The sequence below is a fragment of the Diabrotica virgifera genome, chromosome 7 (genome assembly GCF_917563875.1).
Source record: "Diabrotica virgifera virgifera chromosome 7, PGI_DIABVI_V3a".
In the NCBI taxonomy this organism is placed as follows: domain Eukaryota; kingdom Metazoa; phylum Arthropoda; class Insecta; order Coleoptera; family Chrysomelidae; genus Diabrotica; species Diabrotica virgifera.
Genome location: NC_065449.1, coordinates 150,617,310 through 150,634,936, shown reverse-complemented (window position 1 = coordinate 150,634,936; position 17,627 = coordinate 150,617,310). Strand labels below are relative to the sequence as shown.

General features: G+C 32.6%; 1 protein-coding gene across 1 annotated transcript in view; it reads right to left on the bottom strand.

Moving 5' to 3' along the window:
* Window positions 1–15,660, bottom strand: part of LOC114335824 (EF-hand domain-containing protein D2 homolog) — a 276,872-nt gene extending 261,212 nt beyond the window's left edge. The window contains exon 1 of the mRNA XM_028286115.2: window positions 15,269–15,660. Within this exon, the coding sequence (XP_028141916.1) occupies window positions 15,269–15,438 (170 nt within the window). The 5' untranslated portion in view covers window positions 15,439–15,660. The remainder of the gene's footprint in view (window positions 1–15,268) is intronic.
* Window positions 15,661–17,627: the final 1,967 nt, after the last annotated feature.

Genomic DNA, 17,627 nt, shown 5'->3' with positions numbered 1-17,627 from the left:
ATACTAGTAGGTATCATTTGTGGTATAAATGATAATTTTTAGTGGAATACCAACTGATAATGATGATGAACAATCTTATTTAGTATTTTGTACATCTCCATAAATTCTAGTGTAGTGCAGTTCCTTCGTTTTCAAAAGAAAAACAGTTTACTTCTAATTAAAATTTGTTAAATTTAGCTTGTTATATTTCTTGTATGATTGAAAACTATAAATATCAGTTTATTTATATGATTTATGTTTCTGTTTGCTACTAAAGTCATGTAAATAAAATAAATTTTAATGTTACAAAACACTATGAACACGTCTGAACATACGGGTTGTTTAAATAATCAAAAGTTTGCAACAGGAAGATATATTCGGACAATAAACAATATATTTATTAAAGTTGGACGGCAGACTAATAGACCACTTATCAGCGGTAAAAAACTGTAAAACCGTGGAATTTTGAGAATAAACACCGATTTTAATGAAAATTTGGGTTTAAGCTCTGTTGACACTCTTCTTTAAATTCTATCCTATGCCGAATTGCGCTTTTGCCCTGGGGGTAAAAACAATCCCATCTAGGGGATGAAATTTTTTTTAATCCAAATAACTATGGAAATCGATAGAGTGACCAATTCTGAGTAAATTTTGTTCCATAAAATTTTTTTTGCAAAATTGACACTTTCCAAGTTATTTGCGATTGAAACTATGGATTTTTCATTGAAAAAACTCGTTTTATAACAGTTTTTCATGAATAACTTAAAAAAGTTTAATTTTATAGAGAAAATTATTAAATACAAAATTGTAGCTAATAAAAAAAAACAAAGATATTTGCGTCGGAAAACCTAGTTAAACCCAATTTTGACTGAGTTATTGCTGTTTAAAGGATGGTTATTATCGAAGAACCTAGAAATGGAAAACTTTCAATCTCAAATAACTCGAACGTGGTGCAATTGTTTGGGAAAACTTAAGAGATATCTTTTGAAGCTTATTGAAAAATCTTTCGGATAAGCTCTAACAAAAGGTATTTGCATAACAACTGACTGACTTATGACGACAATAAAGTCGCTCTGTGTTTTTTTCTTTTTGAAATGTAAAAATTAAAACCTCGTCGTTTACAATTCTAATAGAAATGAATAGCTTCCCACTTGAAATTAACTTTATTTAGGTATAATTGATACGATCAATGTTTGGAATGCTTAGTTTAGAAAAAAATAGTCGATTAAATCGAAAATGACATTATTATAATTTAAAAAAAAGTGCATGTTTCTTATATAAACATAAAAATGTTCATGATATAAAATAAATCAAAATTTAAGTAAAAGAAATTCTACAATTAATATTTGAACCATTTTTTCATATTATGAATACTTTTAGATTTCTTATACTAAGGATTTCAAACCGGTCAAATCACATGGATCGTATCAACTATACCTAAAAAAAGTTAATTTAAAGTGGAAAGCTATTCATTTATATTAGGATTGTAACGACGAGGGTTTAATTTTTATATTTCAAATAGAAAAAAGCAGAGAGCGACTTTGTTTTCGTCATAAGTCAGTTAGTTCTTATGCAAAAAACTTTTGACAGAGCTTATTTGAAAAGTTTTTTAATGAGCTTTAAAATATGTTTCTTAAGTTATTTGAGATTAAAGGTTCTCCATTTCGATTTTCTTCGAAAATAACCATCCTTTAAAGAGCAATAACTCAGTCGTTATTGGGTTTAGATAGATCTTTCAAACGAGAATCTCTTTATTTTTTTATTAGCTACAATTCTGTCCTTAATGATTTTTTGTATTAAAATAAATTTTTTAAGTTATTCATGAACAACCGTTATAAAACGTGAGTTTTTTCAATGAAAAATGCATAGTTTCAATCGCAAATAACTTGGGAAGTGTCAATTTTGCAAAAAAATTTTATAGAACACAATTTACTCACTTACAAGAATTGGTAACTCTATCGATTTCCGTAGTTATTTTGATTAAAACAAATTTATTCCTTAGATGGGGTTATTTTCACCCCAGGGCAAAAGCGCAGTTCAGCATAGGGTAGATTTTGACAAAGGTTATAATTACTAGTCGATCTAGACGGTCCAGTTAGCTGAGGCGCAGTCGATCGACAAGTTTAGTGGATTTGCGATTTGCGATCGCTGGTTCGAGCCTCAGCTAGGTCATGAAATTAATAAAAGGCCAACGCCGTAGTATAAAACTCAATAGACTCTACGGCTTGGTCTGGATTAAACTGGCGTCTGATCGGCCTATGGAGGAGCGGTACGGCAAGGGATAAGGGCTTGCGGCTTGATGATGCTCTTCCATAGATCCCTACCGAAGGGCGTTGACGCCTAAGAACGATATATACAGGGTGTCCCAGACTAATTTAGCCACGTTATATCTCTTAAACAAATAGAGATTTTCGAATGGGACAAAAAGTGGTCTATTCTACTTGTAATACACTTTAATCTGGCGTAGAAAAAAATCATCCCTAAATATTCATCCCTTAGTTACAACCCCTAACTTTAATTTTTTTAATAGCACCGTGTATATTTTTTTATAGTTTTGGATGTGGTCTTCTATCATCTATTCAACACATTTTGTGAAAATAAAATCGGTTCGTAAATAACCAAGAAAATATCACTTTAGTTTTGTTAATTATGTGTCCCACACTAATTTATCCAGGCTATATTTCTTAAACGCCTAGAGAATTTCGAATGGGACAAAAACTGATCTAGTACATTTGTAATGCACTTTAATATGGCGTAGAAAAAAAATTATCCCCTAAATATTCATTCCTTAGTTACAACCCCTAACTTTATTTTTTTAAATAGCACCCTGTAAGTTAGGGATGAATATTTAGGGGATGAATTTTTTCTACGCGATATGAAAGTGTATTACAAATGGAATAGATCAGTTTTTGTCCCATTCGAAAGTCTCTATTCGTTTAAGAATTATAGCCTGGATAAATTAGTCTGGGACACACAATTAAAAAAAATAAACTGATAGTTTCTTGGTTATTTACGAACCGGTTTTATTTTAAAAAATGTGTTGAATAGACGATACAAGACCACATCTAAAACTATAAAAAATATACAGGGTGCTATTAAAAAAATTAAAGTTAGGGGTTGTAATTAAGGGATGAATATTTAGGGGATGATTTTTTTGTACGCCATATTAAAGTGTATTACAAGTAGAATATATCACTTTTTGTCCCATTCGAAAATTTCTATTCGTTTAAGAGATATAGCGTGGCTAAATTAGTCTGGGACACCCTATATATAATTACTACCTAAATCCAAATTTTTTGAGATCATGAATATTTTGAAAATTTCCCGAGTCGCAGACGAGGGAAATTTTCTAAAAATATTCATGATCAAAAAAAAATTTCCGGATATTAATTTGACTTCGCGTGGTATTCGGTAAGAAAATTCCACACCAAATTTGCATTTGAAAATCCAAAGCTGCATGAACAGATTAATAGCGCGCCATAGCTTTGTCAGCAATTATTTAGGCTTTCCAATTCGTAATTTCTACTCATTGTAGTTGCATGGGAATACCATTTCAAGATAGAAAATAGTATATTCTTCAATTTTACATAAGTTTCGAGTAACTACAAGTGATAGAAAATGAATCAAAACTAAATTATGTAAACAAATAAAAACCAGTCTGTCAAAAATGTTCTGTTATTGTAAACGTCAAAAAATTTCCACTATAATTCGCTGTTGGGTACCCCACGAGCAAAAAATTTCCGATAAAATACCTCCGTTGCCATGGTGATCTGTCAAAATAACGTATTTTGATTGGTTCAAAATTACAGGTGTGGAATTTTCAAGAAAATCGACCTTGGTTCTCAAAGTTCCACGAGAAAATGGCTGTTAATTGGACTATAATGCGTTAGCTAAAATATCGAAATCAATATATCGATGGCCTACTGCATCTGTCAAAATGTGCGGTTTTTAACAAAAAAACTTTGTAACGAGGACGTAATTACCAAAAAAAAATTCAAAAATGACGCTTTTGTAGCTGCAATACTGATATAAACCTTTTCAATCAATCACTAGATTGGTGAACTTTAAAATATAAACTTACAAAACAAACTTTTACGTTACAACCGCCATTAAGACGAAACAGTAGCGATCAACAGGTAGCCAAAACGCGTTCCAAGATTGCGGCTGTAGTTTTGAATATTTTTTCGAGATATTTGGCACACGTGTTCGTAATATAATAAAGAATGGCGGTACAGAGCCCAATTTGAAAAATGTATTAATATGTGGAAATTACTCTGTAATTAAATATAATATTAAAAAAACGAGCCTGTACCGCCATTAAGAAGAACAAAAAAATACACTTTCTTCAAATAAACTTTTTTATCCGATGCCTAGATTTTGTGTCATTTTGGAACTACTAAAATTTTTTATTTCATTAGTCAGATAGCTCGGTGGCTGGAGAAACTACAGACCTATGATCTTGAAATTCGTCACCGAGCGGGAAGAAATCATGGAAATGCCGACGGTCTCTCGAGAAGACCATGCAAAGGGAGGAACTGTCGATTCTGCGAGCGCCAAGAAGAACGAGAGGGCCAGATTCTACAGTTGAGAACCATAGAGGATAGAAGTGACGAAGAAGTTCTAGAAAACCTTGAGGCTGAACAGAAGGAAGATACAGATCTAAAAATAGTTCGGGAGTGGCTGGACAACGGAGCTAGACCACAGTGGCAGGAGATTGCAAAATATGGGCAAGCAGTGAAGGGCTATTGGCTTCGGTGGGACTCCTTGTGTCTACGAGATGACATCATCACTCGTAAATGGGAGAGTCCAGATGGAACAAGAACAGTGCCCCAAGTTGTTCTCCCAAGGTCATGTGTTAAGGACGTGCTTGCAGAACTCCACGATAGTCGCTCCGGGGGGCATTTTGGAATCAATAGGACTGTGGCTAGAGTCCCTGAGAGGTATTATTGGGTTCATTGTCGGCAAGATGTGGAAGAATGGTGCAAACGATGTGACCTGTGTGCATCCAAGAAGGGACTCAAAACAAGACTTAGGGGAAAACTCCAACAATATATTACTGGAACTCCATGGGAACGAGTTGCTGTAGACATTTTGGGACCATTTCCAGAGACAACATCAGGAAATAAATATTTGATGGTTGCTATGGATTATTTTTCCAAATGGCCTGAAGTAGTTGTACTACCCAACCAAGAAGCAGTCACAGTTGGTGAAGCCCTGCTTGAGAATGTCGTTTCCCGACATGGTGTTCCACTTCTGCTTCATTCTGACCAGGGGCGCAACTTCGAATCGGCAGTTTGGAAGACCATGATGGCTTTGTTAGGAATTAAGAAGACCAGAACAACACCGCTCCATCCTCAATCCGACGGCATGGTAGAAAGACATAACCGGACCATCAACAACTACCTGTCCCTGTTTGTAGACGAAAACCAGAGAGACTGGGACAAACTGGTGCCTCTGTTTCTCCTAGCATACCGAAGTTCCCAACATGATGCAACTGGTTACACTCCAGCAATGCTGTTAACTGGTCGAGAGATGAGGCTTCCCATCGATCTCCTACGTAGTAATCTACCAGACGGAGAGGCGGTTCAAGAGACACTCCCCGAGTATGTCAGCGGCCTAAAGGATCGACTGGTTAAGGTCCACGATTTCGCCAGGAACAAGCTGCAACTCACCAGTGACCGGATGAAGGTTAGGTTCGATCAGAAATCCACACCTGTTAGTTTCAAGGAAGGTGATGCAGTTTGGCTCTATCAACCAACGAGACGGAAAGGTCTAAGTCCCAAGTTGCAGCGGCCCTGGGAGGGACCGTATCTGGTTATTAAGAAGATAAACGACCTTGTGTATAGGGTGCAACTGACGCCACGAAGTAAGCCGAAGGTCGTCCACCTAGAGAGACTGTGTCCTTATGAAGGGCAGAATCCACCGACCTGGTCCATTTAGGTACTGTTCGGGGCAAACAGCCTGAAAGAAGGGGGTGGTGTTATGAATCACCTTAGCATAGGCGGGGGGGTCGGGTCTCATTGCGTATTCTTGTTCAGCAACCCAAAAACCCCCGAATAACCTTCTTGCATCAATATAGGGCGGAAACACTCGAAACTCTAGACGACGTGCCTTAGCTGTAAACCTGGACACCAGGTGCTCCGGTGGTCGGTTCTGATGGCTTATTTGTCTTCAGCGACTCCAACAGCCCCCGATGAACAAAATCTTGCTCTTAATACACTTATTTTGACTAGTTTATGCAGTTTTGGATGCACTTTAAAATGCAACTATGCATTTCCCCCATTTTTCTATTGTGGACTCTTTTCTTGATATCATCCTGAACATAATAAAAATGTTTCTATATAAAATATACACTAAGCAGCAAAATTAACGCATCACGTTAAAAATGGGACATTTTTGATGTCTCAAATTTCCTAAACCTCTTGTCCGATTTGAGTGATTTTTTTAATATGTTATAGCCTTATTCTTTAGCAATATCCCGGTGATAATATTGATGCTATACAGGAAAGTTGTCATTCTATACTGGGTGTACCAATCATACTGTTTTTTTTTTCTAAAAATTCGGAACACCCTGAGAAATATTCTAGAATTTATAAAATGTTGAAATTAAAGATCAATTGTAGCCTTAGGCTTTCTGAACATTTTGTTTTTTGATTCATTCGTTTATGTTCGACAATCCTGAACATAATACAAATGTTTCTATATAAAATATACACTAAGCAGCAAAATTAACGCATCACGTTAAAAATGGGACATTTTTGATGTCTCAACTGTCCTAAACCTCTTGTCCGATTTGAGTGATTTTTTTAATATGTTGTATCCTTATTCTTTAGCAATATCCTGGTGATAATATTGATGCTGTACAGGAAAGTTGTCATTGTATACTGGGTGCACCAATCATACTGTTTTTTTTTTTCTAAAAATTCGGAACACCCTGAGAAATATTCTAGAATTTATAAAATGTTGAAATTAAAGATCAATTATTGTAGCCTTAGGCTTTCTGAACATTTTGTTTTTTGATTCATTCGATTATGTTCGACAATCCTGAACATAATACAAATGTTCCTATATAAAATATACACTAAGCAGCAAAATTAACGCATCACGTTAAAAATGGGACATTTTTGATGTCTCAACTGTCCTAAACCTCTTGTCCGATTTGAGTGATTTTTTTAATATGTTATAGCCTTATTCTTTAGCAATATCCCGGTGATAATATTGATGCTTTACAGGAAAGTTGTCATTGTATACTGGGTGTACCAATCATACTGTTTTTTTTTTCTAAAAATTCGGAACACCCTGACAAATATTCTAGAATTTATAAAATGTTGAAATTAAAGATCAATTGTAGCCTTAGGCTTTCTGAACATTTTGTTTTTGATTCATTCGTTTATGTTCGAGAGTAAAAGAGATATGTACTTTTATATTACAAATGAGGTTTGCTATTTGGTCTTGAACAATATCATTTCAAATCTCGAGAGCTACTGTTTCTACCTCTTTCTAGGAGGTGTCAAACGCTGTAGTAGTCTTCTGCCAATTATGTCCCATTATGTAAAGTTTGTAATTCTTCAAGCAAGTTTACTCCACTATTATTAAATTTTGACACTAATGACATTTATAATATTTTGACACTATTGGCATTTCGTAAGCTAATTAAGTTATATCAGCGATTTTTTGTATTTTCTGCGTTATTCCTTTAATTTTTAGATTTTTAGTATGTTTTTATATAAAAAAAAAACAGTTGCTTTTAGGACTCTTTAGCGACGTATTAGTATAATATAATATTTATGGATTACCATCAAAGGCCGATATGATCAACCAAAAAAGAAGATGTATTTGGAGATATCTTTAGTGATTTTCTTGGGTGTGAATCTGTCTTTTTAGTTTAAATTACTCCTCTTGCTTTAAAAACAAAGTTTAGAAAAACGAAAACTGGTATCTTCCGAGAGGGGATTTTTAAAAGTTCGTGAGCGCCAGTAGTGGCAAGTCAGTGAACTTTTTCTGGAAATTTGACAAAAATGTCAAAGTGAATAAGTAATTTAAAACATTGAAATTAAAAACATTAATAGGAAAAAATATTAGTTGACCAAAGCTGTGGCATATATTTTTACCTTCAATATAGTTTCATTTTAAATAATAAAATTTCATTTTTATACATTGTATAATAATAATTAATATATTCATTTAGCGCCATCTACACGATAATTATGAAAGTATCCGAAGTAGGAAAGAAAGAAACTAGTCAATATAACGTCAAAATAATAAACAAAATCTTATCATAAATTCTGTACTTGCTGATATTAACCATCGATTACAATCTAATTACTTCTTGCGTTGTAAATATTAGGTACACGATAAGAATTAAGTAATCCGCTAGTTGGCGATACCGGCGAAGCTCATAGGGAATACTTATTTATCTTCCAGAGATAAATCAATTAGGAACATCAATTACGAATTTCTAGTAGGTACCGTTTATAGGCGCCCGTTCTGGGTAGGGCATCGGTTATTTTAGCGTATAACTTTTGTAACTTTAATTTCTAAGCATTTTTGATACTGGATTACTAAATTATAAGGTACTCTATAGTTCATCCCACCTTGGCTTTAGAGTATAGGGAACATAGGCTATGCAGGCTTATGAGAGTTTTTAGCGCGGTGATGCCGATTTTATCAAAAATAATTTGTATTCGAACATTAGAGAGATTAAATTAAAACTCTTTTAGAAAGACAATCTAGAATTTTAGGAGTCATATGCGTAATCACTACAGTATCTCAAATAAACTTAAACGCATACGGCATACGAGTCCTAAAATTGTAGATTGTCTTTCTAAAACAGTTTTAATTTAATCTCTCTAATGATCGATTACAAATTCTTTTTGATAAAATCGGCATCACCGCGCTAAAAACTCTCATAATTGAGAGTTGCCTATGTTCTCTATAATACTGTAAAGTCAAAGTGGGACGGACATTAGTTAGTACTAAAAGTATTAAGTCGGTAGGATGCACCGTTTTCTAGAAAAATCGATTTGAAAATTTCTCGTTTGTTAATTTGAAAATAAATAAAAAAAACTATTTAGAAAAACGAAAACTGGTACGTTTATTTATCTTTCAGAGATAAATCGATTTCCTTAGTTGCGAAATTCTAGTACCGGTCATATGCGTCCGTTTTGGGTAGGTCAACGGTTATTTGATAGCATAACTTTTTTGTCTTTAATTTTTAAGCATTTTTGACACTTGATGATTAATTTATGAGGTATTCTAGTACTAAAAGTTACTCTTGCTTTAAGCCGGTAACATACACTGTCTTTTTTTGAAAAAATTATTTTTCAAATTCAATAAACGAAAAATTTTCAAATCGATTTTACTAGAAAACATTGCATCCTACAGCCTTAACGCAAGAGTACCTTTTAGTACTAGAATACCTCACAATTTAATAATCCAGTATCAAAAATGCTTAAAAGTTAAAGACAAAAAAGTTATGCGATAGAATACCAGTTGCCCTACCCAAAACGGGCGCCTATGACCAGTACTAGAAATTCGTAATTGATGGAATCGATTTATCTCTGAGATATTTAAGAAAAACTAATTCCAAGACGCCATCTTCAAAGAGCTCTAGCTGCCTCAGGAAACATTTTCGGACTAGGTGAATTGAGTTAAATTGTCTTAAAATGATCTGAAGAATCTCCTGTCTTCGTTTGTCGGGAGAGTTTCTCGACACCCTGTATATACTGATAATATGTCTTCTAGTTCAATAGAGTTTAAAAATTTTACATTAAATTCGAATTTTCAATTAATAAGTTCCAGCCCACAATATCCTCGCAGAAATGGTCTTGCTAAAAAGGCTGTTGGCTTTTTAGAAAACAGCTCTGTAAGAAATAATTCTTATTTGGATGTATAGTCAAGCCGATTTTTTCCATACAAATTTATTTGGAAGATCTTCAATCGAGGAGGTGGATGGCTGACTGATAACATAAATATTTACACTGTGCGGTCGTACTAAAAAATTTATTAGTCACAATTCGCATTATACGATTTATCAATGAAAATTGTAGACAATCCATGTTTAATGCGATTTAATTGCATAATTCAATCTGATCCAACGAATATAAAATTTCACTTCCTTATTATATTTCTCTCGTTGTAATAAAAACTGTGAATCATCACCGATGCATGAATCAGGTTGTAGATGAATTGGTTTGTTATTATTCTCTTAAAACAATTAACTGTTAAAAACGTCGGAATTAAAACATTAAGCCATGCACCGTATAGATACCAGTTATGCATTAGAATGAGAGGAAGTAAAAATTGGCACAAACGGTATTTACCAAACGTTCTATATTCAATAAAAGCATGATATTAGCATAATATTAAAAATATTAAAATAGTATAATATTAAAAATTATTATTAAGAGGCAACAGTAGCGCACGGAAAACGTGGTCCAAGATTGCAGCTGTAATTTTGAATATTTTGTCGAGATATTTGGCACACATATTCGTAATATAATAAAGAATGGTGGTACAGAGCCCAATTTGAGAAATATGTTAGTATGTGGAAATTACTCTATAACTAAATAAAATATTGCAAAAATGAGCCTGTACCGTCATTAAGAAGAACAAAAAATACACTTTATTCAAATAAACTTTTTTATCCTATGCCTAGATTTTTTGTCACATTGGAGCTACTAAAAATCGATTTTCTATAACAACAAATCGAACGTGACTGACTCGGCAACATTTAGCGCGCCTATGAGTATAAAATTAGTGTTTTTGATAGTATAAGTATAATGTCAGGGAGCGTTCAAGTATTACGTAACGCGATTTTTGACCCCCCCCCCCCAACCTGCGTTACGTAATACTTAAACGGCCCCTCACTGTCAGTGTCGAATTACCGACGTACTGTTGCCTCACTGTTGAAAGTTAGCAGAACTTTCGAAAAACAAAAATATTGATGACGCGATAATGTTTCCTCTTAACGTATTAAGAGCATCAGTAGCGCGTCATCAATATAACTTCGGGATATAGTATCGTATAATCGTACCCTTTTTCGAAAGTTCTGCGAAACTTTGCCAAGAGTGGCAATATTTGACATTATCTAAGATCAATGTTTTGACAATATACTCATATTGGAAGTTATAAATGGAAGCTAAATGGAAAGTAATAGAAACTATTTTATTATTAGTAAATAAATATTTATAAAAATAAACCAACATAGGTGAAAATTTTATTAAAAGCGTGTATTTTGGTTTTTTTTATTTAAATTTAAAATTTAAATACTATTGATGATATTTCTAGAATAAAAAATCCTCCTAAATCTTTCTATACTTGCATTAGAATTTGAAATATTTTTACGTAAAATATACTTACCTACAAAAGTGACAATTAATAATAATCTATTTTTTCAAATAGTCCGACAACTTAGTTCTTTTACACAAAAATATAATAAATTAATTATAAATAAACATTACTTCCCTATGGATCAACACTAACGAATTCTTAAAATAATACACTACTGCACTGAACAGATAAGAGAATCGTGCTATTACACTTAAAAATCTGAAGCAGGTTTGTCAAGATGACATTGACTATTTCTTTATATTGCCTAATCAGTTATTACGTAATGTAAATTTATAGGTTTCTACTGATAATTTCCCACCTCTAAAAGTTTCATCCCATTTTATTTCAGAACGTATTATGTATTTCGCCTTTTGAGTTATTTTGACGGTTCTTAGTGCAGTCATCACTGTATGTATGTTGACGAAATTGACTATTCAATATGCATACAGTGATGAGCGCGCTAATAAACGTCAAAATAATGTAAAAGATGGAAGACATACTACGTCGTGAAATAAAAAGAGATGAAACTAGTAGAGGTGGGAAATTATCAATATCAACCTATAAAACTTATATTATATTATAGATTATTTCATTCATACGAGATTCTGATCAATATAAAGCTACAGCAACGGCGTAACCAGGATGGCCCTAAGGGGGGTTACAACTACTGGAAGGTCTCTAGCGGGTATGGTGTTAAGCGTATAGAGCTCAAAGTACATTCCAATGGGGGGGGGGGTTATAACCCCCAAACCTCCCCCTCTGGTTACGCCTATGAACTACAGAAATAAAAATTAAAGTGATTATTTTTTGATGATTTTAACTTCCAATCGTATAGTAAGATATTTGATCACGTGTTTAATTCTGTCCAATCAGATTAAAATTATACTGAGAATTATCTACTGTAGAAAATGGCCGATAGAATTTTTTTAAGTAGATTGTTTCTGTTTAATGGCAACCAGTTTCCTAGTTTTGACAACTGTCACATTTAAGAAAATATCCATAATATACGTATTAAAAAATAATCTTATGAATATCACACGACAGTAAGAATAAATAAGAAAATAATGCTTCATTTTTACTGAAATTTTTTGTCATTGGGCAATAGCCACTCGAGCCCTGCGGGCTCTCATGTCTATTGCCAGAAACCAAATTTTCGAAAAACTGTCGCATTATTTTCAATTTATTCTCACTCTCTTGTGATATTATACCCGATTATTTCATTCATAGGAGATTCTGACCAATAGAAAGCTACAGAAATCCAAATTAAACTTATAATTTTTGATTATTTCATTCATAGGAGATTCTGTCCAATAGAAAGCTACATAAATCTAAATTAAATCGATAATTTTTGATAATTTCCCGTCGTCAAGTATATTACGTCAGATACCCTTCTTTGCTACGAAAAAATACATTCAGTGACATTAATGACAATTAATGTTTTAAAAATTATAAAAGTGATGACTTTCAACCGTAAAATATTTATAACAACTGTGTGTTTAATTGTACTAATGTGTACTTACATAAATAAGTTACAATAAAATTTTGGAATTTAACAGTTTTATTCATGAAATAATCGCAACAAATTGCACTCGATCTCTAAAATTAATATAGAATTTTAGAGCTCTTGTGCAATTACTACTGATATAGTCTGTTCGCTAAACTCAGACGCAACTGGCTAGATATTTTAGTCGGTAATTTTGCCAATTTTAGTAACATTGGCAAAAAATAATTACTAAATAGTTAATAATTACTAAATAGTTAGTAATTTTGACAATTTTTGCTAAATTGGCAAAAAACAAAAAAATTACCGACTAAAATATCTAGCCAGTTGCGTCTGAGTTTAGCGAACCGACTATAATTTCCCGTCGTCAAGCATATTACGTCAGATGCCCTTCGTTGCTACGAAAAAATACATTCAGTGACATTAATGACAATTAATGTTTTAAAAATTATAAAAGTGATGACTCTCAACCGTCAAATATTTATAACAACTGTGTGTTTAATTCTACTAATTTGTACTTACATAAATAAATTACAATAAAATTTTGGTTGTGAACAGTTTTATTCATGAAATAATCGCAACAAATTGCACTCGATCTCTAAAATTAATATAGAATTTTTGCCCTCGTGACAGTTTTACATAATTTCACTCGCCTTCGGCTCGTGAAATTAAAACTGTCAAAGTGTCACTCGGGAAAAATTCAATAATTTTAGAGCTCTTGTGCAATTACTACTGATTATTTCATTCATAGGAGATTCTGACCAATAGAAAGCTACAGAAATCTAAATTAAATTGATAATTTTTGATAATTTCCCGTCGTCAAGTATATTACGTCAGATGCCCTTCGTTGCTATGAAAAAATACATTCGGTGACATTAATGACAATTAATGTTTTAAAAATTATAAAAGTGATGACTTTCAACCGTAAAATATTTATACCAACTGTGTGTTTAATTGTACTAATTTGTACGTACATAAATAAATTACAATAAAATTTTGGTTTTTAACAGTTTTATTCATGAAATAATCGCAACAAATTGCACTCGATCTCTAAAATTAATATAGAATTTTTGCCCTCGTGACAGTTTTACATAATTTCACTCGCCTTCGGCTCGTGAAATTAAAACTGTCAAAGTGTCACTCGGGAAAAATTCAATAATTTTAGAGCTCTTGTGCAATTACTACCGATTATTTCATTCATAGGAGATTCTGGCCAACAGAAAGCTACAGAAATGCAAATTAAGGTGATAATTTTTGATAATATCCCGTCGTCAAGTATATTACGTCAGATGCCCTTCGTTGCTACGAAAAAATACATTCAGTGACATTAATGACAATTAATGTTTTAAAAGTTATAAAAGTGATGACTTTCAACCGTAAAATATTTTATATCAACTGTGTGTTTAACAGTACTAATTTGTACTTACATAAATAAATTACAATAAAATTTTGGTTTTGAACAGTTTTATTCATGAAATAATCACAACAAATTGCACTCGATCTCTAAAATTAATATAGAATTTTAGAGCTCTTGTGCAATTACTACTGACAATTTTGGATAATATCCCGTCAAGCATTACGTCAGATGCCCCTCGTCATAGGCGTAACCAGGATGATCCTAAGGGGGGGTTACAACTACTGGAAAGGGGGGGGGGGTTACAACTACTGGAAGGTCTCTGAGGGGTATGGTGTTAAGCGTATAGAGCTCAAAGGTCATCCCAATGGGGGGGGTTACAACCCCCAAAACCGCCCCTGGTTACGCCTATGCCCCTCGTCACTATGCAAAAATGAACATTAAGTGACATTAATGACAATTAATGTTTTACAACTTGTCACAGACAACATCAAGAAACACTTAAGCAAATATTCAGGTGAATATATCAATAAAATATTAGTTAAAATGATTTTAAAAGACAGTTTTATTCATGAAATAATCTCAGCGAATTATCCTCGATCTCTAAAATTATTATCGACTATTTTTTTAAGATGTTCCTGCCATAAGAATGTTGTATGTCCATTTTCAACAAAAAAATCTAATAGTTTTCGATAGATGTATTGGAAAAAATTAATTTTCATTTTGTAACTTCAAATGGCTGTAGGTACATAACTTTTTTTATGTGCACATTTGTACTAAGGTAATTTATTAGGTTCAATCGAACTATTTTTGGTCCCAGAATATGCGATTTCATTTATGCCTGCCTTTTTGTTACACCCTGTATAATAATAATTACAAATTAATTAGAATAAAAAAAAGTAAAAAGAAATATTTAATAGTTTTTGCGTTATCACAGCACAGTCGCACAGTATGAAAAAAATGATCGTTATCAGTGTTAAAACCTCTTGGTTTAAATTTTAGTAAACATTATTATATTGATAATATGATAATGATGTTTGGTTTTGTGATCTCATAATTTTAGGAAAAAGCAACATTTTTCAAGTGCAAAATAAATCACTTACTTTTTAAATGCAGCTTCATAACTCTTGATTTCCTTCCTGGTGAATTCGTGGAATTCAGTGTAAACATTCACTACCCTGTATTTGATTTTTACCTCATCCCCGTTGTCGAGGGCTTCGTTGATCTCTTGTCTCCTCACCAAAACTTGGTTCAATTCTTGATCAGCTGGCATTTTTGATTTTTTTTTTTTTTCGGTAACTGAAAACGGCCTCGGGATGAATAAATGTAAGTGTATTATTGAATGAAATGGGGTACAAAACACTGAGAATTTAGTGAATGAACGCGAACAGAACGTATACGAGAGAGACGATGAAGTCGACAGACGTCAGTTGAGTTGCGAGGTAACGAACACGCGGTTTTTGAAGGAATGAAAACAGATAAACACAAGTAGTTAAAGTTTTAAATTGGTTTTGCAGTGACAGAAGAACCATGCCGAGATTGCTGTTAAGCGCAAGCGTGTGCGAGATTGGCAAGTGGAAGGAGGCATTCTCACGTGTAGTTGCATCTCCGGATAGCTTAGTTTAATTTTGGGGCCATAACTATAAGAAGCGTTTATAGCCGATGCCAGCTCGTCTGGAATGGATTATTATTAAAATTTATGGATTTAGTTAGTGCAGTCCCTGAAAGTGGATATGAGCTATTACCTCCGATTTCGTTGAACCTCCATCGATTTGCATGAAAATTGGTGAGTGGTTAGAGGATATGCGCTTTTACCCTGGGGGTGGATGCCACCCCTCCGCGGGGGTGAAAATTATTTTATTAAAAATAACCCCACAATTCGATAGAGGGACAAATTATAAGCACAATTTGTTATATCAAGTTATTAAAATAAATCAAAACTTTTTGTGTTATTAAAGATCACAGATTTTAATTTTTCGTGAGAAAATGCATGTTTATAGCCGATTTTTCATAAATAACTCAAAAACTATAAGTTTTTACAAAAAAGTTATTATTACCAAAATTGAAGCTAATAAAAAATTAAATAAACTACTTACTAGAAAAACCTTTCAATGTTAACTAAAAGTGAGTTATAGGTAATTGAATGTATATTTCTTTCGTCGAGTACCCAAATCTAAGTATTCAAGCTTAAATATGTATTTTCCCTACTGGTAAAATGATGCATTTTATAACATAAACTTATTAAACATTTGTCAAAGTTCTTAGAAATATCTATCAAATAAGCCCTCGAACAAGTTGATTAGCATTAAAATTTATGCACCAAAAATGTTTCAAAATTTATCTTTTAAAAAATTTTCCAAAAATGTTATTGTTTTTTTGTAAATAACTCCGTTAATTTCTAAGATATCAGGTTCACCTAAAAACTAATTAAAAGTTAATTCCAATATCTATTAAAAAACGTCGAATATAGTCTTTTAGACCTCCTACTTTTTTAAAAATAAAAGGTTAAATTGCCCCGGTTACATGGTTCTCGCAGCAAAATTGAAATTTTAAACGTTTCTATCTCGGTTATTTTTTACTCTACGGAAATAGTAAAATGGTTAGTTTATTTGGAACAGAAAAAACTAAAATTTAGTTATATATTATTTTTTACACATATTGAGAATTTTGAGGTTATTATCAAAAAAAAAAGAAAAGTACGATAATTTTAAAAATTCTGATTTTTTTAAATTAAATCTTTTTTTTTTCAAACATATGCATTGTAAACCGGTAAAAATTGTTGAAATCATTAACTATGTTAATCTAAAGAAATTCTTATGAGGATTACTACACATTTTAATTTTTGTGGAAATGGCGTATGTTTTATTTTTCACTTTTTCCTAAAAAAATTGAAAGGGTTCTCTTATTTTCATCATAAATTGCTTAATTTTGATGCTATTAACTTCTACTGGAGCTCATTTGATAGGTATTTCGAAGTACTTTGACAAATGTTTAACAAGTATGTTCTATAAAATGCATAGTTTTCCCGTTATGTAAGCTTGAATAAATAGATTTGAGTACTCTTCGAAAAAAATATACATTCAATTACCCATACCCACTTTAGACCAGTAAGGATCTGTGAAAAAACGTCTATTTTTGGATGTGAGAGGTGGCATTCGGATTTTTGCAGATAAAGTTAGGTGACACCTTCAGTAATAATAATTGACTTATGCTACTTCTTAAATATGCCCGGAATATTAATGAAAAAATTAAAATATTTAAAAATTTCGAAAAACGTCGATTTTTTTCTGCTTTCTTTGCTTATAACTTTAAAACGATTCGTTTTGGAACAAAGTCGTAGAGAAATAAAATAAAGATAATTGAATTTTGTATGATATACGACTGGTCAAAAACGTCTTAACGTATTACCTTTTCTGCAATATAGCAATAAATACAAAATAAGGGGGCAAAATACGCCTGTTG